The following is a 25,657-nucleotide window of genomic DNA, read 5'->3' as shown; positions in this document are numbered from 1 at the left end:
AAGAGGGCGCAGGAGAGGGCAGTGGCGAGCGTGACAAGGCGTCGGCGTCGGAGTGCTTGCGGCCCGAGCGGTAGACAACGGTAACATCGAATTCCTGAAGACGGAGTGCCCAGCGGCCAAGGCGTCCTGAGGGATCTTTGAGGGAGGCCAACCAACACAAGGCGTGGTGATCAGTAACGACGGTGAATGGGCGGCCATATAAGTAAGGGCGGAATTTTGTGAGAGCCCACACTACGGCCAGACACTCCTTTTCAGTCACGCTGTAGTTCGACTCTGCTTTGGTGAGAGCACGGCTGGCGTACGCAACAACGTATTCAGAAAATTCGGGCTTGCGCTGGGCCAGGACAGCACCGAGGCCAATTCCGCTTGCGTCGGTGTGCACCTCAGTAGGAGCACTGGGGTCATAGTGCCGAAGAATAGGGGGTGAAGTAAGACGACGACGGAGCGCAGCAAAAGCTTCATCGCAGGCAGAGTCCCACGTAGACAGGTCGGCGGGACCATTCAGGAGTTTCGTAAGGGGCGCGACGATAGAGGCGAAATTAGGGACAAAGCGCCGAAAATAGGAGCAGAGGCCCACAAATCGGCGCACCTGTTTCGTAGAGGTCGGTTTAGGGAATTCAGCCACAGCCCGGAGTTTGTCAGGATCAGGTAGGACGCCATCTTTGGATACGAGGTGGCTGAGTATTGTCAGTTGCCGGGCACCAAAGTGACATTTCTTGAGGTTAAGCTGAAGGCCAGCACGGGTGAGGCAGCTCAATATCTGGCGCAAGCGCTGGAGATGCGTCGGAAAATCGGGCGAAAACACAACAACATCATCCAAGTAGCAGAGACAAATGTTCCACTTGAGCCCGTGCAATACATTGTCCATCATTCTTTCGAACGTGGCGGGAGCGTTACACAGACCGAATGGCATTACGGTGAATTCATATAGGCCGTCAGGGGTAACGAATGCCGTTTTAGGACGGTCGGACTCAGACATCGGCACTTGCCAATAGCCGGAACGGAGATCCAGAGAGGAGAAGAATTCGGCGCCTTGCAAGCAGTCTAGGGCGTCGTCAATACGGGGTAGCGGGTAGACGTCTTTGCGCGTAATTTTGTTCAGCCGGCGATAGTCCACGCAAAATCGTATCGAGCCATCCTTCTTCTTCACCAGCACCACTGGGGATGACCAAGGACTGGCAGATGGCTGAATAATGCCGCGTTGTAGCATGTCGTCCACTTCCTCAGCGATGAGGCGGCGCTCTGGAAGTGACACACGGTAGGGGCGCTGGCGGAGAGGAGTATGGGTACCGGTTTCAATGTGGTGCTCGACATTGGTCGCACGGCCCAAAGAAGAAGACTGGTGGTCAAACGATGAGCGAAACTGGTTGAGCAGGGCAAGAAGCTGCGCGTGTTGAGCTGTGTCGAGGGCGGGGTCAATAGAGCGGTCGAAAATGTCTGAAGGCAGTGGGTGATCGGGAGTAGGGCTACGTGGGGTAAGGGCAGCGATGTCGGGACTGGAGGAGGTCACATCGGTGTCCAAGGAAGTGACCAAGGTAGCGGTTTCAAAATGGCCAAGGCACTCGCCACGGAGCAGGTAGAGGGCAGAGAAGGAGGTGTTAGAGACGAGGATGGCGGCAGTACCATGTTGAATGTCGATGACGGCGAAGGGAACAGAGAGGCGTCGGCGAGAAGCAAAGATGGGGGAAGGCGTGAAGAGAACGGTGGCGTCAGAAACAGAGGCGGCGCAAACAGGGACAAGCACAGCACTGTCAGGGGGAATGTGAGTGTCCTCGGCGACAACAAACTTAGCATCACGGCGAATCGAAGGCTCGTCGAAGGGCGCATCACAGAGCGTAGAAAAGACGACATGCGCACGGGCGCAGTCAATGACGGCGCTGTGGCGGGATAGAAAATCCCAGCCAAGGATGACGTCATGGGAGCTTGCACGGAGAACTAAAAATTCGACAACATATAAAACATCGGCGATGACTACGCGTGCTGTGCAAGTGGCAGACGGATGAACGGGCTCAGCGCTAGCTGTACGGAGGGAGAGTCCAGAAGATGGGGTGGTAACTTTTCGAAGCGAACGGCAGAAGTTTTCGTTAATGACAGAAACGGAGGCCCCAGTGTCCACAAGCGCAAGTGTCTTGACGCCGTCTACAAACACGTCAAGAAGATTCGGCGGTGAAAGGCGAGGACTTAAGCAGGGCGATGATAGCGCAGTTCGTGCCCCAGGAACTGCGGCTGCTAGTTTTCCGAATCGGCGGGGACGGGGCGACGCCTCATGGGCGACAAGGAGCGGCGGCGAGGGGAGGGCGAGCGGTGGGAAACGTAGGGCTGGCGACCAAGCGCGCGGTCAGGTGAGGTCCCCTGATGCGGTGGTTCGAAAGGTGCGCGAAAGGTGCGATCTGTATCGCGGTAGTCCGGCAGAGGGTGGAGAGGCGCAGGCAGAGTACGTCGACATAGGCGAGCGACGTGGCCTGGAAAACCGCAGGCGTAGCAGATCGGTCGGTTGTCAGCCGTGCGCCAAGGATTGTAGGCAGCGGGCGCGAAACGCTGTCGGGGAACAACAGGCGTAGGCACCGCAGGAGGAGCATAGGCATAGGCCTGCGGCCGCGGTGGTCTCCTGACAGCCTCGGCATACGTGAGAGGCACGGGTGCGGGCGCAGGCGGCACGCTTACTGGAGGGTCGTAGCTTAACGGGGCGGCAACTGGGGTGGGCTGGATCGGGAGTAGACCGGCCTGGGGAGCCAAAGGTGCCGGTTGCCGAAGACTAGGAAGTGCATCGGCGACCTCCTGCGTGATGGCGTTCCGGATCTCAGGACTGAGGACGGGCGGTGACGGGTGTGGGTTAGATATGAGCGAGAGCTGCCGGGCAACCTCTTCCCGCACGAAGTCTTTGATTGTGGCTAGCAAGTCGTGGTTGATGCCCAGGCCGGAGATGGAGTCGGCAGGCGGGGAAGGGCGACGAGCGCAAAGACGTTGCTTGCGCAACTCGTCAAAACTTTGGCACAGTGTATAAACCGAGGCGACGGTGGTGGGGCTCTTCGCCAGCAACATCTGAAAAGCGTCGTCGTCGATGCCTCTCAGGACGTGCTTAATCTTGTCAGCTTCGGACATAGCAGGATCAACTCGCTTGCATAGGTCAACTACATCTTCAATGTAGCTCGTGAAAGTCTCGTCCTTGTGCTGAGCTCGGACACGCAGGCTTTGCTCAGCGCGCAGTTTTCGGACGGCGGGACGGCCGAAAACCTCCGCAAGTGTGCTCTTGAAAACGGTCCAGGTGGGGATGTCGGCCTCGTGGTTTCGGAACCACAGGTTCGCTACGTCGCTCAGGTAGAATATAACGTTGGTCAGTTTGACGCTGTCATCCCAATTGTTATGGCGGCTCACCCGTTCGTATGATTCCAGCCAATCTTCGACATCCTGGTCGCTGTGGCCGCTGAAAACAGCGGGGTCGCGCTGCCGGATGGCACCTGAGCAGATGACGGGCTGCGGCGGGGGGGGCGGGCTGTTGACTGGTCTTGGACATCGGGATGGTGCGGCTGCGAAGGTCCACGGTGATGGGGAACGGTGAACGCAGCAACCTCCACCAAATGAAGAGTGGTTTATTGGCACGTTGAAGCGCCGGCAACGAAGACCCGGGCACAAGTCGTCAAGGAACCAGCGAGGCGAGAGCCCGGCACACAAGAGGCAGTTCTCCAGCACGAGCCTTTTCACGGGCGGCGCTAGCGCTTCGTCGTCGTTGGTGGCGGTGCTGAATCATCATCTTCATTCCAGCTGCATAAATTTTTCAACAATGGAACATTTTTTGTCGTCAGAATGACTTTCAGTACGGTGAACACGTTCAGTGCTGTTGCTGTCGAGATGAAGATTGAGGTGATCTGAACAAAGAGCCACAATTTTTTTTCTCTTGACTCTGCTCATGATTTGTCGTTTGTGTCGTCGAGGCCTAAAAAATCCAAGTTGTTGTGGTGCATTTGGTTCTTGGTGTCAATGTTTGTAGCTTTCAAGACAGCGATTTCACAATGTCTGTGCTCTGTTTCGTTTAAGGGTTCGCCAGAGTTTGGTTGATGCTATGATGATTCAAGTTTCTCTATACGGTTACTTAAAGAGGCCATTTGGTTTTCGTGTGAGGCTTGAGTGACCTTGAGATGATCAGCTACAGAGCGGATTGCTTCGAAACTTTCTTCTAGCTGTTGCTTGCGGGCATCAACAGATAATGGGTCGTTATTTGAGCGAGGACGGGAGTTTAGTTCGACGTCACCAGATAGTAATAGCATCTGTTGCGACAGGCAGTTGAACGCTAGAACATCAGTGAATATGCGAAAAAAACCTTGCCACTTCGAGTTGTAGAGGCACGGCACCAACGCCAAAAACCGGTTGCTGGTTCGGTATGCTTTATTTTTTTTATTTTTATTTATTTCATACTGCAGATCATCTTACAGATCCAAGCAGAACACGATAACACAGATACGCGGGTAACAAGTAAAATAAAAATAAAAACTAAAAATAAAAATACAGTGGTTTAGGTAACCAACCTGAAATGTCAGGAGTGCAGTGAGCATTCTGTGTAGACCGGTGTCATGCCCCATGTCAGCCGAGTGGATCTGGTGTTTAAGAAGGGCAGCTTTGTGTCCCATGGTTGATGACGTAACTAAAAGGGGTACCTAGTTGCCAGATGGGATTGGTAATTGTCACCGAGACTGGCGTTCCGAGGGGAGGATAGGCACTGTCTGTTCCAAAGTTCCGGGCCAGTGCAATGCAGTCGTTGATGTTGGCAAAGTGGCATTTGGAGAGGGGGGGGGCCTCCTTGCATGTTTCCTCTGCCTGTCCACAATTGCTCAGGGCAAGAAGACTCTCTCCTTACCTCCGGTCAAGTGGGCCACATCAGTGCCACTTCACTTGAAGTATGATGCAGTATAGAGGGGCATACATTGCTTTGTGCTAGCGCACACTTTCTTGTTGGTGCTTGGTGTGATTCATGGCATGACCTGCCGTTCATGCAAGCTGCTGATTGATATGCTGGTGATAAATTTTTGAACGCATTTACTGCTCTGCTTTCTAGCTAGGCATGTTCTTTAGGTCCACCTTTAGGCACTAAGTTGATGCTCTCTGCTGGGGTGTTTTGTGTAGTTTAACTACGCACTTTGCTTGAAGCTTTTAATAAGGAGAGAGAAATTCAAGGAGGCACTTAAGACAACTTACATGCAGTAATGCGATAGCATTTGTGCTTGCGTTATGGCGCCATCTGCTTCAATGCCTAAAGGTGGAGCTTCAAGCAAAGTGCGTAGTTAAACTACACAAAACACCCCAGCAGAGAGCATCAACTTAGTGCCTAAAGGTGGACCTAAAGAACATGCCTAGCTAGAAAGCAGAGCAGTAAATGCGTTCAAAAATTTATCACCAGCATATCAATCAGCAGCTTGCATGAACGGCAGGTCATGCCATGAATCACACCAAGCACCAACAAGAAAGTGTGCGCTAGCACAAAGCAATGTATGCCCCTCTATACTTTGCAAGGGGTGCTTTCAGTGGTTGCTGCATGATGGCGTCACGGTACGCCAAGCAAGAAGTAAATTTATCCGAAACATGCTTCTATACTCAGTAAATTCTGACATCCATAATTTATATGCTCATAATGATGTACGCTTGTAAGACAACTCTGCATTCACTAGATGAGCCTTTATTCAGCTGCAAACATCGAGCCATCATCGCGCAGTGGAATCGTCCCCGTCTCGCACACTGCAGGCACAGTTTTAACTCTCGCCTAGACCCCAATATTCTTTTCTTATTTTCCTTCATTGACAGTTCGTGCCTTTTAGGAGTATGGATCAGATTATGCGCTGGCTTGTTGGATGGCTATGGATTGGATTGTGGATTGTCTATGGATTGGTGTAACACATCCTGTCCATGGCACTCATGAGGCAAGAAGTGCTTTCGCCTTAAAAGATTGCAACGGCTTACCATGGCTTACCATCGGGGTAGCTAGCTGGTTCACAATGAAAGAAAAATTGGCAGTGAGTGGCTTAGCCCTGCCATGCCAGGATATACGTAGCGTGAGGTGAGGGCAAGGTGTCCACATCTCGGTGGGCACCTGAACCAGAGGGAAGGCGCATAACTGCCCTCTTGGAACAGTGGACACCTCGACCGTGATTTAAGCTAAGTGGCTGTGCGCTGCATGCGTTGGCATTGACAACGTTGTTCCAGAAACTCGGCGCTGAAGCCATAGGCCGTCGGCATTTGTTGTGTTCACAGCTGCAGTAGCCTGCGAGTGATCATACGCGTTGGTGGTTAAGGGGAAGTATGCTCTGCATTATTTCCTAGGTTTAAGGCCTCCGGTTCAAATTCAATTTGAATTCAGTTGCCCAGGTTGGCATTTGCTGGAGGGTGGAGACCAGGCCAGGGTGGCCATGCCCCCAAGCTGGCAGCTTTGTCTTTCTTTTTTTGCTTCAGCATGGGGCCCGGGGACGGGATGAGGACTCTGACAACACTAAACTGGAGGAACTGGCCTAATACAGCCAGCGCTGTAAATATGTGTGCTGCGCTCATGAGATGGCTTGGCACAAAGAAGGAGCCATGGAAAGCCAACTTAGCTAAGCCCCCAGTTTTCAGAGACCGGGAACTGATTTGGTAATTTGACATCGTAAGTTGTTGGGCAAGTTGGTTCCGATATTCCATGACTTAGCGCAACGAACGGGACAAGAAGGACACAGGCAGGGACACAACACAGCGCAGTTTTCTCACAACTGAAATCTTTATTTGCTGCCAGCCGGAATAAGTACCTAACTGGCGGCCAGAAATGGAAAGTAATGGGCACAAGAAGTCATGCAGTGGAAACACAAAATTAAAAATAATAATAATAAGAAAATAATACAAAATAAAGCACACGCGTGTGAACATTCGCATTCGAGGTAGCGTTTTTCTTTTCCTGATAGCAATACAGATGGTGTGCTTATGCATTCTTTCGGGAGCCTTGCTATCATGCGTGCTTCTATGATTTCTCTTGTCAGCGAATCGCGGTTCGTACCTATCACAACACACTCGTTGTACAATGGCTCGCAGGCATCGTAGTCATCTTCGACATCAACATCATCACTTTTGCAGTGTCTACAGTGTTTTTGTTTTATTTTTATTTATTTATTTATTGAATTTTGGGTTTCCGCTGCATCACTTGTGCCCATTACTTTCCATTTCTGGCTGCCAGTTAGGTACTCATTCCGGCTGGCAGCTAACAAAGATTTCAGTTGTGAGTCGGCGCTGCGTTGTGCCCCTGCCTGTGTCCTTCTTCTTGTCCCGTTCGCTGCGGTGTAGTCACGGGATGATTTGGCAAATGTGTGGTGTAGTGACAAAGCAGAGAGCAGATGTGCCGTGTGTACAGGTGCTGCTGGAGTGTGGCGAGGAGGCGCGTGCGGGCAGGGCCTGGGAGGATCTGCTGCGGGTGCACCCAGGCAACGCTCGCCTCTGGCTGGAGCATGCCCGCTTCCTGCAGGCAGAGACCACCCTGTCAGGCTTCCAGGTGGATGCGGCCACCAGGGGATACCTGCGCGCCCTCAGCTGCTTCCGCGACATGCTGGAGGGGCGCCGGGCTACCCGCCGCGAGCCCCTCGAGGTCGAGAGGAACATCGTGGGTGAGTGCGAGATGTGTCTGCAGGCTGTTGGGAGTGAGTGGTGGCAGTGGCAACAAGCTCAAGGGGCTGCGTTCCCAGTGGTCCTGAGCAGTGGCATAGCTGGAAATTTTGTTCGGGGGGGGGGAGTTCATGTTGCAGCACGGCCTCCTCATAAAATTTGTAGAGGGATCAAACGCAAGAATAATAACTGCGTTGCCATATTGACAATGCAATTGTGTATTAGATAACGCTATGCACTGTCTAGACAAGTGAAATATGTATTTTTATAAATAAAAGAATGTGCATTCGTATGTCTTCTAAATCGTGGCAGACTTAGCTGATACCAATGCTCCCATGTTTTTGCGTACTTGCTAAGTAAAGAAAATATCACTCGAAGTCTACAACTATATCAGTCCTAAACCAACAAAGCAGTGCGTGCCACTGATATGAAAAGCGTGAAGGCAATGAAATGAGCAAGTAGAGGACAAATATTTTAAGGAATCTTTGTAGTTTAAGAACCTTGACATTTTTGTACATATAGCAACGGCCAGGGAAATATCTCAACGATGCTGCCCTTCGTTCCAGTGTACTGCGCAGCAGCAGCTGTCACCGGTCATGTATTTCGAGTAACTGCACCGAAATTTTGGTCGCAACAGCGAGCACATGAACAAACGAGGAGTTTGCAAAATATTCATTACAAGTGTGAATGTATAATGGAATATTAGAATTACGAAGCTAAAACTTGACAACTTGAAATTTTCAATAAAACCACCTTGGCGCAAATAATTTCACAAGGTCAAAAAGACGAGGAAATTGTAAAGTTATTTGCATCAAGGTGTTTTTATTCCACATTTCAAGATGGTGAACCAACTAGCCCGGCAACGTGCCTGACTGAGCAACTTGACAAAAGACAAAAAAGTGTGGCAGGAAACAAAGTCACTGTATGTATACACAAAACCTTGCAACAAGATGTTTAACTACCCTTATGCCTCCACTACATCTATGTGTCTAAGCAAAAGTCAGTCCATATAATGCGTCAAACAAGGCAAATAAACATCTAGCGCAATCACAGATAGTAAACTTTACACACAGAAAGACCTGGCCTGGTCTCTCCTGGCAGAGTTTTGTGGTGCAGATCCCTGTCTCTGAATGGCAAGGGTTCACTCGGTTACTTCACCATTTGTTCTTCGCTGTTTTGTGCCACGTCCACTGTGGCCCACTCCAGCTTTTTGTTCAGATGCCGGATGCACCTAACCTAACCTAACCTAACCTGACCTGACCTGACCTGACAACCTAACCTAACCTAACCTCACCTCACCTAACCTAACCTAACCTAACCTAACCTCACCTAACCTCACCTCACCTCACCTAACCTAACCTAACCTCACCTAACCTAACCTAACCTAACCTAACCTCACCTCACCTAACCTAACCTCACCGCACCGCACCGCACCTCACCTCACCTCACCTAACCTAGCCTAGCCTAGCCTAGCCTAACCTAACCTCACCTCACCTAAAACCTAACCTAAAACCTAACCTAAAACCTAACATAAAACCTAACCTAAAACCTAAAACCTAAAACCTAACCTAACCTAACCTAACCTAACCTAACCCAACCCAACCCAACCCAACCCAACCCAACCCAACCCAACCCAACCCAACCCAACCCAACCCAACCCAACCCAACCCAACCTAACCTAACCTAACCTAACCTAACCTAGTGGCTCATGCTTGCACTCAGCTAGCTTACAGGTCAAACTTGGGGAGGCCTGAAAGGTTCGGGAGGTGATGGACCCACCGTTTTTTTGAAAATGGGTACAAGCTATGGCCCGGCCTGGTGCTCGGCTTACTAGGGCTACTTTGCTTGGGAAAGGAGCCTGCGCCTACAAATCCCGTCACTGTGGGCACAGAGTCGTCGCTTTGTCCACACAACTCCCTTTCAGGCCTCCCCAGTGCATTCGTTCTGAAACTACTGCATGTAGTATCACGCACTTGCATGCACTTATTTCACTGCACATTACGCAGGGCACACCTGCCATGCTTCAGGTGTTGGACCAGAAATGTGGGTGCTCTTGCCAGAGATATTTCACAACACATTTTGCAATGTTCTCTGCAATGTGCTTCTGTTCATAGTATTTTCTTTGATGTATCGTTCGTTTTGTTTGACTTGACCCCTGCTCCTTTCCCTCATACAATAATGTCCCCACCCTAAAGGCCATCGAGGGCATTTTGAATAAGCAACTAAATGCCATGGCAGGATTATGGTGTCTGAGGCCCCTGTTGAGAACCACTGATGTTAGGAAGTGGACACGGGCGTGTCGTTGAATCCAGGCAGCCGGTAAACAGTGGAGGTGAATGTAGCAGAGGGCGGCAGAGAAGCCTAGGAAATTTGTGAGCACCTTGTGCCTGCAAATTTCCTGATCTCATCTGCCACCCTCTGCTGTTCATTTGCAGGTACAGGGCAAATGCAGCCGGCGCACAACAGGGCTACATGGAGCTCAGTGGGAAGAACGTTTGACTTGCGAGCAGTATGGACGGGTTGGCGATGGGCAGGCATAGAAATATACCATTGGCAGGCTGAAGTGTGGGTGCAAACGTATTGTGGCCGGTACTGGTACTCACCTAGGGGGCAGAAACGTGGAGGCTGACAAAGAGGGTCCAGCTTAAGTTCAGGACAACGCAGCGAACTATGGAAAGAAAAATGATAGGTGTGACGTTAAGAGATCGGAAGCGGGTGGGAACAAACGCGGGTTAATGACATCCTAGTTTAAATCAAGAGGAAGAAGTGGGCTTGGGCAGGGCATGTAATGCGACGGCAAGATAACCGCTGGTCCTTAAGGGTAACGGAGTGGATTCCAAGAGAAGGCAAGCGTAGCGGGGGTCGGCAGAAAGTTAGGTGGGCGGATGAGATTAAGAAGTTTGCGGGGATATGGTGGCTGCAGCTGGCGAAGGACAGGGTTGGAGAGAGACATGGGAGAGGCCTTTGCCTTGCAGTCAGGCTGGTGATGATGATGGCTTGTTGTCTGGCTGCAAAGACGTTGTGTGTGGGTGCAGGGGCAGTGCAGTGAGTTGTGTGTGTGGGTGGTGCAGAGGTGTGCCGGCAGTACGGGGTGTTCCTGTGCCAGTGTGGCCTGTGGGAGCGGGCAGTGGCCACCTTCCAGGCGCTGGCTGAGCTGAGCCTGCGGTGCCCCCCGCGCTTGGCTGAGGCCCCCCTGGAGGAGGCCCTGGCCCTGCTCGAACCCTTCTGGGACAGCGGGGCCCCCCGATTCGGGGACGAGGGCGCCCGCGGCTGGGCCCACCTCATGGAGCAGCTGGGCAGGGGACAACAGGCACTGGATGCAGCCACCCAAACTGCAGCAGCAGCACAAGGTAGGATGGACGCAAGCTGTTAGTTTGGGAACGAGATACTGTGTGGTTTAAACACAGAAATAAAGGGAGAAATTACCGAAGACACTTTGGAAATTCTAAAGTGTGCTTGGCGAAAGCCTCAACTGCAACAAGACGTCTGGCGAAGGAGCGGCAGTGCAGCTGCCACCGCCGACGCGTGCGCACTCGTTCTACCGCTACCGTGTGACGTGTGATGTCACGATTGCTATGCACAGCTGTACCCCCCACTGGCGCCGGTTGCTAAGGAGGGGAGGAGGTTGCGCCACTGTGCGGAGGAGAGGCCACAGTTGGCACGATGCCAGCGCACGGACGGATGCGACCTCAAGCATGAGCCATTAAAGGCTTTATGTCTTCCTCGCCTGGAAGTCCAGCTGCTGATCCCTCCCTGAAATCACAAGGGCCATGGAATGCACGCCAGCCATGGCAGGCTGTGATTTTGGGAACAAAGAAGGCAACACATGCTGACACAAAATTACCTTTATTGCTCCTACAGCTATAACACCGGCTAGTGCCTGGCGAGGAGAATTGAGAAGTTATACGGTCGAGCCCTATATAGGCCGCAGATATAACAAACAATTGCTTTTACAAGCAAGGGTGATGCAATCATCAAAATAAGTATAAGGGCAATGGCAATGTGTTTCAGGTGCAACAAGCAGTTGTGAGAATGGGGAACCACAGGGGTGTATTTTGAGTGAATTCCATGGCTAAAATAATTCCTAAGTCCGTGATGCACTCAGTGTGTGTACAACCTTCAAATAGCATGTGCCTCATTCACCTTATCATCCTGTTAGGGACAGATGCAACTCACAATGAACAGGCTAGCAACTTGGGCAGACAGAAACGGGATTAAGTTCTTCGCAGAAAAAAGAGTAGCAGTTCTTTTCTTGCTGAAAAGAGCCGTGCAGAACAACCCCACCCTGCACCTAAATGAAACCAAGCTACCAATAAAACAAGAACATAAATTTTTAGGCATAACATTTGATAAGAAACTCACATTTTTGCCCCTCATAAACACGCTGAAAAAGAGCCTCCCAATCTCTGAACATACTCAAAGTGCTCTCAAGGAAGCATTGGGGGTCTGATGGAACATGTCTTCTGCACATCTGTCGCTCCTTGGTACATTCCTCCTTAGGTTATGGGTGCATTGTGAATGGTTCAGCAAGACTGTCATACCTAAAAGAATTGGATCCAGTACACAAATCAGGCCTATGCCTCTCATTTGGTGTGTACAAGACATCTCCCGTAGGCAGTCTGTATGCGGAAACAAATTAACCCTCATTTGAAATCAGAAGAACCACTTTAACATGTGCTTATGTCTTTTAAGTAAAGTCTCTACCAAAACAAATCTGCTATACAGTTGTAACGAAATGTTCTTCTGGAATAATATTTGCCAACAAACCTTAGACTACCAGAACTCTTACGATTTCAATAGATGTTCCAGAATTTCGGCGCAATTGACGCGTTGCCTAGCATGGCACAAAAAAGAGACCCACTACAGTAGCCGACCGATATTTTGAACTCCAATAATTTAGACTAGCGCAATATTGCGGACTTCGCTAAGGGACCGTCGCGCACCTCATAGGAACGTGTACATTTTCATGACCGATATTTCGGACTTTCCGGAGTCTAAAAGTTCGAATTTTCGGACTAAAATAGACGCCAACAATATTGTGGGGATCGTTTTTCAAGCAAAAGTTTGTTATTTCGGCCTAATATAGACGCGAGCGGGCATCGCTGTCTCTACCAACCTGTTTGCCACCACTGTGAAAGGCGTTATCTTGGATTTAAACGGAATCGGCTCGGTGGGCGCAATCAGACTGGCTTAGATAGGCTTGGCCATTTGTTCTCTATCGTTTCCATTCGACGTAATGAGATGCTTTCCATTGCCACTCAGATGGCCTACAAAGGGCGCGCGATCGCATTGAAAATGGTACAGCGGGACAGCTGCAGCGTCCGTCGCGGCTCGGACGACGCACCCTGCGGTGCGGGGCAGCAAACGCGGTAGACGGGGGGAGGGGGGGGGGGTGTTACCTCTCAGTCTTCGCGAACATCATTGCCCCATGCAAACTGACTGTTCTTGCTTCGCGCAGCGAGTGCATTCATTCGCAACACGACCGCGGCCGCGTCGCACTATCTGGCATCATGATGTGATAGGGTGCAGGCATGAGGAAAGCACCGCTATGACTCAGATAGAGGCTAATATTATCGCTTGCAGTCTAATATTATCGATTGCATGATGCATTGTAACCCATGCTCCTCTTAATTGCGCTTAATGACGTGTGTGACGACAGTAGGAGCGCTCTGGTCGCTAGGCAACATTGCACATCTGAAACCAAATTAGTGGCATACACATCACTAAGAAGACCTTTATTGGAATATGGCGATATTATTTGGGACCCACACACTAAATCAGATATTAACGCCGTTGAAAGTGTCCAGAGAAGAGCGATAAGATTCATCTACAACGCGTATGGCAGGCATATATCTGTTAGTAATCTTAGGGACAGAAACGGCATTCCAACACTCGAAACAAGACGCAGGATCCTTTGGCTGCAGATGCTTCATACCATAATCAACAATGGAACAAAAATGGATGTTAACACCTACATACAATTTAATAGAACCAGACTAACTAGATGGAAACATGATAAAACAATTGTTATGCCACTAACTAGAACCAACGCACACCGCTTCTCCTTCTTTCCACGAACCATAGCAGAATGGAATGCACTTCCACCTGAAATAGTGAACATGCCATCAATCGACTCATTTTTAGCTGCTCTAAAAAATCGTGCCACATAACGCACCATATCATTGCTTCATTTTTCGCGCACATAAGCATTGCAGAAAGTGCTCGTTCCGATAGCTGGCAAAACGATGCCTAGCACTCTACTGTACCTTTTGTCTTGTTTTCTTTTTAATGTGTATTTGCTTGTGCATGTGTTTTCTTCGTGCTTCATCACAATTCTTGCTCATATCTGCTTTCCCCACAGCATATCTACCATGTGCTGCCTAACTTCTTTTGATGTTGTTCTTTTGATTATCAATAGTGTTCATTTTGTAATTTCATGTGAACGCCAAGAGTGTATTTTTATTGGCTTTTGTTTGTACCCCCTCCTGCCTTGGCTGCCAAAGGGCAGTCAGCAGTATTTGATAAATAAAAATAAAAAAAAATACCCTGGCCACGTAGTTATAGTTTGTGAGCTTCGCTGCAAGCCCACTGGTGACAGCAGCTGTCGGCCAGCAAACCTTCTGGTTGTCCAAGCAGAGCTACTTGCCACTTTCGGACGCTGACATACGCTTTGCTAGTTACTCCATTTTCCTTTCCAAGCAGTTTTGCCGTTCTAACGCCAATGTGCATTCCCTTCGCTCACATCCACGTTGTTCTCCCAGCACGCCAAAACTGTGCGCTCATCATAGGCTTTTTGGTGTTTGTGCTATGGAGCCTTCTGGTAAGGCTTCACCACATTTCCGCATTTTCAGCATTTTTTATTTTCAGTACCACGGGGAATTTCATAAATCGACCTTTGGCTAATACGGGCATTTTAGTTCCTTGTAACCCAAATTACAAATCTTTTACTAGCCATCGTGTTATTCTTAGTTTCCAGTTTTGTGTTATTTCATGGATTTCATTTTACATGACCACATAACAGGTTGCATATTGTTATGATGATTATGAAATTTTATGGCACAATGGCTTCTGTGGTCAAAGAGTGCCATGACGTACTGTTATGCTGCCATTGCGGTGGCTCAGTGGTTATGGCATTCGGCTGCTGACCCAAAAGACGCGGGTTCGATCCCGCCCACTGCAGTCGCATTTTGATGGAGGCGAAATGCTAGAGGCCCGTGTGCTGTGCGATGTCAGTGCACGTTGAAGAACCCCAGGTGGTTGAAATTTCCGGAGCCCTTCACTACGGCATCCCTCATAGCCTGAGTCGCCTTGGGATGTCAAACCCCTATAAATCATAAACCAAACTGTTATGCTGTCTAATCAATTAAACCAAACTGTTACGCTGTCTAATCAATTAGTATACATTTCTGTGCCCATCATTTTTCTTACATGATGCTGAGTCAGTCTAGCTTTGTTTATTTTGCTTGCAAAGACCTTCCCTATGTTGAAAAAAGAAAAAGGGGGGCAAAAACGTTTGCCTTTTTATCTTTCTCTGAAACATTTTTTACTTTTGAACAGCTATTCGACATTCAAAGACATTTTTTTCTTCATATTCCCATTCAACTTGTATTCAAAAATTTCAGTATTCACACACTTCTAATTTGAATGTACTCTCAGTAGCCAGGACTCTCTTGTAAAACTGTTCGAGGTGTGTTAAGGAAAAGGGAGTGAGAAGGTTGGACGTCTAGACGGCATCCAAGGATTTCTCAGTTCTTATTTTTTTTACTGCTCTTGAAGGCGAAGTAGGAAGAGAATTGGTGGATGAAAGCTGGGCTACTGTCCTTCTGCTTTCAATTGTTCTTTCACACAACCTGAACTAGCTGCTCAAAATGGCCCAAATGCTAATTGTTGTTAACTGGCAACATGCTGGTTTCTCAAATTTCAGCTGTTCTCTCAAAATTTTTGTCATCATCATCAGCCTGACTACGCCCACTGCAGGGCAGAGGCCTCTACCACGTCTCTCCAATCAACCCTGTCCCTCGCCAGTTGCGGTCACCGTATTTCCGCAAATTTCGTAATCTCATCCGCCCACCCAACTTTCTGCCGTCTGCCTTCTCTTGGAATCCACTCCGTTACCCTTAAGGATCAGCGGTTATCTTGCCTTCGCATTACATGCCCTGCCCAAGCCCACTTCTTCCTCTTGATTTCAACTAGGATATCATTAACGCGGGTTTGTGCTCTAACCCATTCTGCCCGCTTCCAATCTCCTAATGATACGCCTATCATTTTCCTTTCCATAGCTCGCTGCGTTGTCCTTAACTTAAGCTGAACCCTCTTTGTTAGCCTCCACGTTTCTGCCCCATAGGTGAGTAGCGGTAGGGTACAGCTGTTGTATACTTTCCTCTTCGGTGATATTGGTAAGCTACCATTCATGATCTGAGAGAACCTGCCATATGCGCTCCACCCCATTCTTGTTCTTCTAGTTATTTCCCTCTCATGATCCGGATCTGCGGTCCCTACCTGCCCTAAGTAGACATATTCTCTTACCACTTCCAGCACCTCGCTACCAATGGCGAACTGCTGTTCCCTTGTGAGACTGCTGAACATTACTTTGGTTTTCTGCATGTTAATTTTTGGACCCACCGTTCTGCTCTGCCTGTGTAATTTCTGTATTGGCTTTTGAATGTGAGTACGTTAGCTAGCACATTGTGTAAGTGACGATTGCCTTCTTTGATGCCTTCATAACTTGGGCATTAAAGGGGTAAGTTTTAGTGAGGCGGCCGGTGTCATTCTAATGTATGAAATTTTGAGTGGTAGGATAGAACTGTCCAGACTGAGGCAAGCTGATGGAGTGGCCTTCCCAAACACCTCTTGGACAAGGACAAGTGGTGGAAATTCAGTGAAAATGGTGCATTGGGATTTTTACAGGATGGGCACATAGTGAGGAGGTACAAATTGAATACAAATGGGATGGAATACATTATAAAACACTGTTGGTTGCAAATAATTACATGAGTATGGGAAAAAAAAATACAGACAACAGAAAATAAAACACAAAACGATAGAGCTTTTTTCACTGAAAAGGGTGCAACTTCATGCAATGTAAGTAATGTCTTCATACAGATGCTGTTGTATGCAGTGATATGGGTGGTCTGTTGTACTTGTCTAATTATGTTTTAATTATTGCATAACTGTTCTTCTACCAGAGTTACAAATTTCTGCAAAGATGTGTCAGGAGTGATAGAGGGGTTCAAACTATTCCATTCTTTTATGGCAAGCGGGAAAAATTAATATCTGCAACAGTCGGTTCGGAATGCATACTCTCTAAGGGTTAATGGGTGTTTATGCCTGTATGGTCTGGATTCATCTACGGATGATATATATACCGAAGTATCTATGTTTAATGTGTTATGTACTAACTGGAACAATAATTTTAGTCATGCTAGTTTGCTGATGTTACTAGTGGCGGAAACACCACCACAGTGTAATTTGTAGGTTTGTAATTTGTGGTGGATTTTCACACCACTTGTGGTATTCCGATGAACAGACAGTTGTACAGAGCTGCAGACAGCCAGCTCCTGTGTTGATAGGTGGCTCTGCCGTCTGCTAATTCCCAGTCACTGGCCGCTGGTTCTTGAAGGATTTTGATTCAGAGTTTCATTACTGGCTTTATTAAAAGCTGAGGTAGTATTAAAACAGAGTTGGGCCAGCCAAACAACCCAGATGTGGAACTACACAGACAGGTAGCGAACAGCGCGAGACAAGCATGTCTAATGCGCCGAGCTTTTCTCGGCACATTGGAACATGAAACCACATGGACGGGTGCCACCAGCAAAATGTGGGCCTGGACCAGAATGATGAAATGTTCTTACCCATAAAGATGAAAATAACACGGTCGAATCAGGATCTGAAACTGCTGGCAGCTCAGCTCGGCTAAGTGACTGATCTCATTGAGTCCCTGACTTATCTGCAGCCAGTAACAGCTGTGGCTGCTGGCGGGTGGAAATCGAAACTACAGGTCTGGGGCTAGAGGGCCTCCTGCGAGGGGCATCTTCCGCTTTGTTCTTGAGTTGTATCTGACTATAGTGCGTACAACTGCACCAACTGCAGAGGAATAGAATAGGATTGAGGTGGAATTAGAATGGAATGGATTGAATACTCGCATTACATGCAATTTGCATTACTCTCACGTGATTTCCCTAAGTGCCGCCAGTAATTTTTGCTGTTTTCATTACATGGTAAGTAGAAAACCAGCAGAAAGGACATGTTCACAAGGAGGAGAAGAACACAGGACAACGCTGGGATGCTGGACAATGCTGGACAAAGCTTTTCCAGCGTTGTCCTGTGTGCTCCTCCTCCTTGTGAACACGTCCTTTCCGCTGGTTTTCTACTTACCATGCACCAGCTGGCCCAACAAGCTACACTTACTCAATTTCATTGTATTGTACTGCCCATCTTGACATGCAGCATTATTAGATACAGTTGAACCTCGTTAAAACAAATTTGGAGGGGCCCGACGATTGGTTCGTTATAGCCATAGCTTCGCTATAGCTGGTGTTGACCGAGCTTTTGAGGGGAATCGTCATTATTTTATCCATTATTTCGTTATAAACCGGTTCATTATAACGAGGTTCGACTGTAAATAAGTGATGTCTGGTGCAGACGACTGCCAGGAGCTGGAGGATGACATAGTGGGGCGGCGTCCCAGCCTGGTGGATGCGTGGCTGCGGCTGGAGAGCCTGCGGGACCTCCGCCAGTGGCGGCCGTACCGGCCGGACCTCTCGGCCGAAGAGGTGACCTCCGAGGACCCCGAGCGCATGGTGCTCTACGAGGACGTGGGGCCCGCCCTGTTCCGGCTGCGGCAGCCGGCCGCCAAACTGCACCTCTTCCAGGCCTGGCTCTCCCTGCTTCTGGGTGTGGATCCTGAGGCAAGTGGCAGGGGTGTTCCCAGCGGCTCCTGTCCCAGAAAATAATAAGGGAGTAATTACTCATTGACATCCACCCTTGGGTGGACTCATTGCGCTCGGGTGGACGTCAGTGAGTAATTACTTATTACAAATCTACTCCACCTTGGGGGATTCCCCTAAAACATTTGACCAACGCTATTCCAGAAAATGTGCCCACATCACCACTTTTGTATCCCACCTTTGTATCCTTCATTGAGTCAGGAGTGGTTGCGGTGACCTAGCTGAGGGCAGTGTCATGAGCGAGTGCTAGTGCACCTGGCAGTTGCAAGATTAACCACAGGAGGGCGCTAGGTAATAAGGCGCGGTGAACGATGGACAGGACAAAGGGCAGAAAGGAAATTCGTCGGTGCGGGAGTTACAGGTGTTGGGCTTAAGTGTGAAAGAATCAAGCTTACACAGCAACGTCCTCCCCTTGCAGCTTCCGTCGTGCTTTCCCTCACTGACCTCCTTCGAGGAGAGCCAAGCGTACCAACACTGCGAGTTCCCCTCCCAGCTTCCAGTGCAGAACGCAAGCCAAGCACACTAACACTGTGGTCACGTGATCTCGAAGCAGTGCCTTGCATGGACAGAGCTGCACAGTGGCAGCAGCTGAAGGTGTGCCATATACAGCGCTTGCTGTAAAAGCAGGGGAGACACAGAGGCAGTGTTCAAGCATCTCATTCGGTCCGCATTGTGTGCAGCTGGTAGACCCATCATGGCAGACCTTCCTTCATGCAGTCCGGTGGGATCCCAGTCCAGCCTTAGAAGGAGGGAGCCCTCTCTCCCTGCCTGGCAGGAAGCTTGTTATGGAGCGTCTCTTGGGCAGATTGCCAGAGGCAACCCGTAGTTTGGGGTGCTGGGAGAGAAGAATTTGTCGGAAGGATTGCCGGGGGCAGCCAGACCGGGTGACTGCACTGCTGACTGGGACCTCAGGGCAGTGGGTCATTTTGGCAGAGGCCTCCTCACTGCCTGGGGTGCCAAGGTGGGATGCAGAAGGGTGGTCTTCGAGGGGGGATGACACTGACTGGAGACCAGGCCCAGAGGAGGGGTAGGGCAAGCGGCTGGGGGAGACCCAGTGCCAGGTACGTTTGCAGGGAAACGGCTCTTATTGAACGGTCTCTGGTGTGCCCATTGAGCATTAGGGTTTACAAATAAGTCACCTGTGTGACAGTAGTGGGAGGACCAGATAGTTCGATTTCGGAGGAATTGAAGTTGATTGCGGCAGACATACAGGAAATAAAGAAGGGAAAAAATGTAACAAACCAGAAGCTCAACATTATTGAGAAGAAGCTGGAAGAGATAGGAAGCCCTCAGGAAAAAGTGATGGAATGTGTAGAAAAAGTAACTGAATTGGAGCAGCAGCTGTCAGTAATGACAAAAAAAATTGATGATTTAGAAAATAGAAGCCGACGATCAAACCTGATTGTTTTTCGCATAAAGGAGCAAGAAGAAGAGTCTGACAAACAACTTCAGACAATAGTAACAAAAGATATTCTTGAAGATAAGCTAAACGTGACGGTATCAGGTATTGAAAGAATACATCGACTCGATAGATGAAAGGCAGACAATGAAGGCAAAGATAGACCGGTGATCTTTAGGTTACTAGACTACCGCGATAAAGTGAACATTTTAAAGCAGTGTTCTAAACTTAAAGGATCTACCTATTCGATCCGTGAAGATTTTTCACAAAGTGTCCGAGAGGTAAGGAAAAAGCTGTGGAATCGAACCAAAGAAAATTGTGACAGGAAAGAAAAAGTGAGGTTGACGTATGATAAATTCCTAATTAATGGTTGTCTTTTTGCCTGGACAACGATAGCAACAACATCGTTGAACTAGAACCAAAAAACGAAGAAGGCGAAGTAGAGCACAGTATGGAACCACGGGCCACTCGGTCAAGGTGCCGCAAACGTTGATCAATCTAGACGTGCGCAGCCTTATCAACGAATATGATGGTCTAGAAGCTCACAATCAAGTCATGATGGATGAAGTAAAATGTAACGAAATATTAACAAACACGTCTTTTCGTTGTCTCTATGTGAATGCGCGGTCTGCCGTGAATAAAACTGCTGATCTTGAGTATCTGTTTAATAAATTAGACAAGTTTGAAGTGTTTATGATTACAGAAACCTGGTGCTCTTGTGACGATGAAGTAATTAATATGCCCGGGTACAACTCGTTCTTCATGAACAGGCCATTAAATCGTGGTGATGGTGTTTGTGCTTTAGTAAAAAAGTGTATAAATTGTGACCTAGTACCAAGGTTTTGTTGTGTCACTTGTTGTGTCACTTTAAATTTGGACCGTACTATTATTGCGGTTCGTTACCGCCCTCCTGATGGTCGCACTATAGAATTCTTTTCTTTCGTTCACGACCCGCCGCGGTGGCTCAGTGGTTACGGCGCTCGGCTGCTGACCCGAAAGACGTGGGTTCGATCCCGGCCGCGGCGGCTGAATTTCTTGAAGGCGAAATTCTAGAGGCCCGTGTGCTGTGCGATGTCAGTGCACGTTAAAGAACCCCAGGTGGTCGAAATTTCCGGAGCCCTTCACTACGGCGTCTCTCATAGCCTCAGTCGCTTTGGGACGTTAAACCCCAATAAACCAAACCAAACCAATCTTTCGTTGACGTATTTTTGAATTTTGTGAACTCTAACAATTTCATTCTCATTCTAGGTGGCGATTTTGATGTAAACCTGCTTTCCGATACCAGCATAGCAAAAGATTTTATTTTGCTGCTCTCCGCAAATGGCTGCATTAACACAATTGGTACACCTACAAGAGTTACTATGCATACAGAATCACTCATTGACCTTTTCATTACTAATTTTGATGAAAAGAGCGTTGTGTCCGCTGTGTTTCATTACGACCTTAGTGACCATTTCCCAATACTGCTAGGGGTGAAACCAGGTATGAAGAAAAAACCGGCACGTGCTTGCTTTCATCAAGCGATAAAGGAGAAAAGCCTTGCTTCTTTCAGACAGGCTCTTTCAGATGTAGCCTGGTCTGACATGCTCTCTATGACAGACGTGGAAGCTGCTTATGATAGCTTTCTTGATAAATTTAAAGCACTTTACACTGAACATTTTCCGTACAAGGTGCACGTAGCACCTCGTAGCACGTAGCAGCTACTGCCGTCTGGGCCTACAAAGCTTTCCCGCCGATCCTCCTCAAGCCCGCGATTTCGAATGAACCCTGGCCGTCACGGATTTCCTTGAAGAACAGCGCTGGTTTCTGTCTCGTCAGCCGCAGGCTCGGTTCTCATCGCCCAGGGGTCGACCTCCACCATCTACCATGAGTTTTCCCGGCCTGTGGAGGGCCGGTTGCCCAGCCCCTAGCAGGAAAACTGATGCGAGGGACCTTCGGGGGTGGGCTCGCTGGACATTGCTGTGTGGGTGACCCTCCATCCACACGGACACAGTATGACAACGCATCGACAGTTACGAGGTGCGCGTTTACCGATCACTCCAACACATCAACACCATTAAGTCACACATGCAACGTCAACAAAATTACCGGTGGACGGCCTGCAGACAACGACACTTATGAACGATCATCGTCTCTGGAGCCTGAAATACACAAGCGGCTAACTTTGGACATACCTGTGATACTTGATGGTTGCCACGTTCAAGCATCATTGAATACTCGTGCTTATTATTCAATTCTAAGCAGCCAGCTCACCGTTATTCTCAAAAAGATTCTCAGACCATGGGCTGTTACAGACATTTGCACCATGGGCGGCCATCTGATTAACGCTTTCGGCACGTACACCGCCAGAGTTCAAACCAACGTGTCCACATTTGTGGTCAGCTGTCTTGTTTTGGATAACTGTTCACGAGGCCTTATCTTAGGCTTTGGTATGCTGAGTATGCTGCTGCCCTAAGCAGTGTGACACCCGACCAAGCCAGATGTTTCCATGGGCACTGTCACCTTGCTGCCTCGAACAAGTACCTTCATTGCTGTAGAGTGTGATACACTTCAGAACGGTGACGCCCTCGCCAAAACCAACATTTCATTACTGCTGATGCAAGGCATGTGTGTAGCCTGCCGTCTGACCCAACTTCATAATGGCCAGTCACCCTTACTTGTTACATATTTTACGCACAAGCATCGGTACCTTTTTCGCGACACTTTCGTAGCATTTGCCGAATGCATCTACTATGTTTCCAAGTGCTTCTCCTCCTACACAATGCAGCCTCCTGTGTCTCTTGACAACCTCGATGTCAGCACCTCACTGTCAGCCAGCCAAAGAGAACAGTTGTGTGTACTGTTGATCGAATTCAGAGAGTGTTTTGCCTTCACGTCAAAAGTGCGTCGAACTACCATTACGAAACACCACATCGTGACGTCCAGTGATGTACACCCAATCCGTCAGCACCCCTATCAGATCTCATCAACAGATCACGAAGTCATTAAGTCGCAAGTTAAGGAGATGCTTGAAGGTGTTGTTATCTAGCCTTCCAACAGCCCATGGTCCCCACTGGTCGTCCTCGTTAAAACGAAAGACAGCACGTTATGTTTTTGAAATTATTACCGGAAGCCGAACATAGTCACCAAGAAGGATGTTTACCCGTTGCCACGTATTGACGACTCTCTCAACTGCCTTCAGCGTGCTCAGTATTTTTCGTCAGTAGACCTAAAAAGTGGCTACTAGTAGATTGAGGTCGATGAACGGGGCCATGAGAAGACGTCCTTTGTCACTTCCGACAGCCTTTGTGAGTTTGAAGCTCTACCTTTCGGCCTTTGATCCGTGCCTGCCACATTTCGGCAAATGATGGACACTGTCCTCGCCGGTTTTGAGTGGCAGTGTTGCCTAGTCTATCTCGATGCCGTGGTGGTTTTTGCAGACTCATTTACTCAACATCTTGAGTGCCTGCGGACGGTCCTCAAGGCCCTTCATTCAGCTAACCTGACACTGAAGCCACAAATGCCACTTCGGCTACCAAGAGCTCGAATTTCTTGGCCATGCCATCAGCGCTGCCAGCATGAAGCCGGACCCCGATAAGCTTTAGTGGTTACGGAATTTCCAACTAGGAGACAAAAAGCTTTACACTGCTTTTTCGGGCTTTGTAGCTACTATTGGTGTTTTATCGAAAATTTTGCTGACCTGGCTGAACCGCTGACTCACCTCACTCGTGATGCCACACTTTTCATTCGGACCCACAAGGAAGACGTGGTGTTTGTCAAGCTACGTGTCCATCTCCAACTGCCATCTGTTCTCGCCCATTTTGATAGGCAGGGTGACACTGAATTGCACACTGACGCTAGCAACATTGGCCTCAGCGCGGTTGTTGTGCAATGACAACGAGTCATTGCTCATGCAAGTTGCACACTGTCGCAAGTCGAGATTAAGTATTCCACAACAAAAAAGAATGCCTCGCCAATGTTTGGGCTGCTGGGAAGTTTTGCCCCTGTCTTTATGGTAGCCCTTTCAAAGTGGTCACTGACCTCCACACCCTGTGTTGGTTGGTCAACCTGCGTGGTGACCCATCTGGATGCCTGGCGCAGTGGAGCCTTCGCCTGCGCTCCACCATTGTCTATAAGCCTGGACATAAGCGCAAAGAAGCTGGCACACTCTCTCGTGCGCTTGTTGAACTCGATGCTCCCGACACTGAAGATGGCTACGGTTTCCTCGAAGCCATCCATTCTGATTGGTCAACCTAGCAGAGCGCTGATCCAGAGTTGTAATAAGGGAGTAATTACTCATTGGCATCCACCCAAACGCAGCCATACGGCTACAAAGGAAACCTCTACAGCTTTTTCGGAAACTTCATAGCTAAAGAAAAATTCTTCTTGGTCCGGGGTTCGAACCCGGGACCACCGCTTCACCCGAGCAGTCGCTCTACCAACTGAGCTAACCGGGACGGCAGGCTTATGTTAGGGCGATAGCGAATTGATCAATAACTCAAGTGGGAACAGTGTTGGTCAGATGTTCAGGGGAATCCCCCAAGGTGGAGAAGATTTGTAATAAGGGAGTAATTACTCATTGGTATCCACCCTAACGCAGCCATACGGCTACAAATGAAAGCTATACAGCTTTCTTGAGGGGGGGGGGGGGGGGGGGGGGGGGGGGGGGGGGGGGCAATCAGTGCATCATTATTGCCTCTGACTATCTCTCTCGAAATCATCCTAGTCGAAATCAAGAGGAAGAAGTGGGCTTGGGCAGGGCATGTAATGCGAAGGCAAGATAACCGCTGGCCCTTAAGGGTAACGGAGTGGATTCGAAGAGAAGGCAGACGTAGCAGGGGCGGCAGAAAGTTAGGTGGGTGGATGAGAGTGGTCACATCCACCCACCTAACTTTGCCACTGTGGTCACAGTTGGCAAAAGACAGGGTTAATGGAGAGACATGGGAGAGGCCTTTGCCCTGCAGTGGGCGTAGTCAGGCTGACGATGATAATCTCACTTGATACGTCGAGGCCAAGGCCTTACGTTGCGGTACAGCGTCCGAGTTTGCAGCTTTCTTCATGAACCAAATCATACTTCGGCATGGCACCTCGACCTAAGTCATTATCGACAGGAGTGGGCTTTACTTCGCAGATGATGGTGGTAGCCGAAATTTTTCAGTCAGCGGTACGCCACCCAGAGGCAAATGGGCTGACAGAGCGGCTTAAAAAGACCGTAGTGCACATGCTGGTGATGTGTGTCGATGTCCAACACAAGACTTGGGACATGATCATGGTGTCTGTGACATTCGCCTATAATACGGCATCCCAAGAGACGACACACTTCGTACCGTTTCACCTCCTCTTTGGCAGGAAAGTTCAGACGATGCTCGGTGCAATGCTCCCGTGTGCAACCGATGACCAACTCTTGGCCAACGCTGAGCAGTTTACTCAAGACAGCGAGCAGGCTCGTCAACTATCATGCCTCCACATCGCACAGCACCAAAATAAAGATTCTCACTGGTACAACCTTCGGCACAGGCAAGTCTTCTACAATCCTGGCAACCAGATTTGAGTGTGGACTCCTGTGCGCTGCAGAGGCTTGTCCGAAAAGCTCATTTGTCACTATTTCAGTCCTTATAAAGTCTTGTGGCGCATTGGCGATGTTAACTGCGAGGTACTCCCGTACAAGGTGCTCCCACAGCAGAGATGGCATCGACTACCCCATCCAGCTACCCTTCATATT

General features: G+C 49.1%; 1 protein-coding gene across 1 annotated transcript in view; it reads left to right on the top strand.

Moving 5' to 3' along the window:
- LOC149327498 (nuclear exosome regulator NRDE2) overlaps nt 1-25,657 on the top strand; it is a 116,510-nt gene that overhangs the window by 36,971 nt on the left and 53,882 nt on the right. Inside the window, exons 8-10 of the mRNA XM_089563611.1 lie at nt 7,364-7,613; nt 10,683-10,961; nt 18,253-18,518. Coding sequence (XP_089419737.1) covers nt 7,364-7,613; nt 10,683-10,961; nt 18,253-18,518 — 795 coding nt within the window. The remainder of the gene's footprint in view (nt 1-7,363; nt 7,614-10,682; nt 10,962-18,252; nt 18,519-25,657) is intronic.

The sequence above is a fragment of the Amblyomma mixtum genome, chromosome 10 (assembly GCF_055824585.1).
Source record: "Amblyomma mixtum isolate Tamu chromosome 10, ASM5582458v1, whole genome shotgun sequence".
NCBI lineage: Eukaryota > Metazoa > Arthropoda > Arachnida > Ixodida > Ixodidae > Amblyomma > Amblyomma mixtum.
Note: the sequence above shows the minus strand (reverse complement) of the source record. Positions and strands in the feature narration are given on the sequence as shown.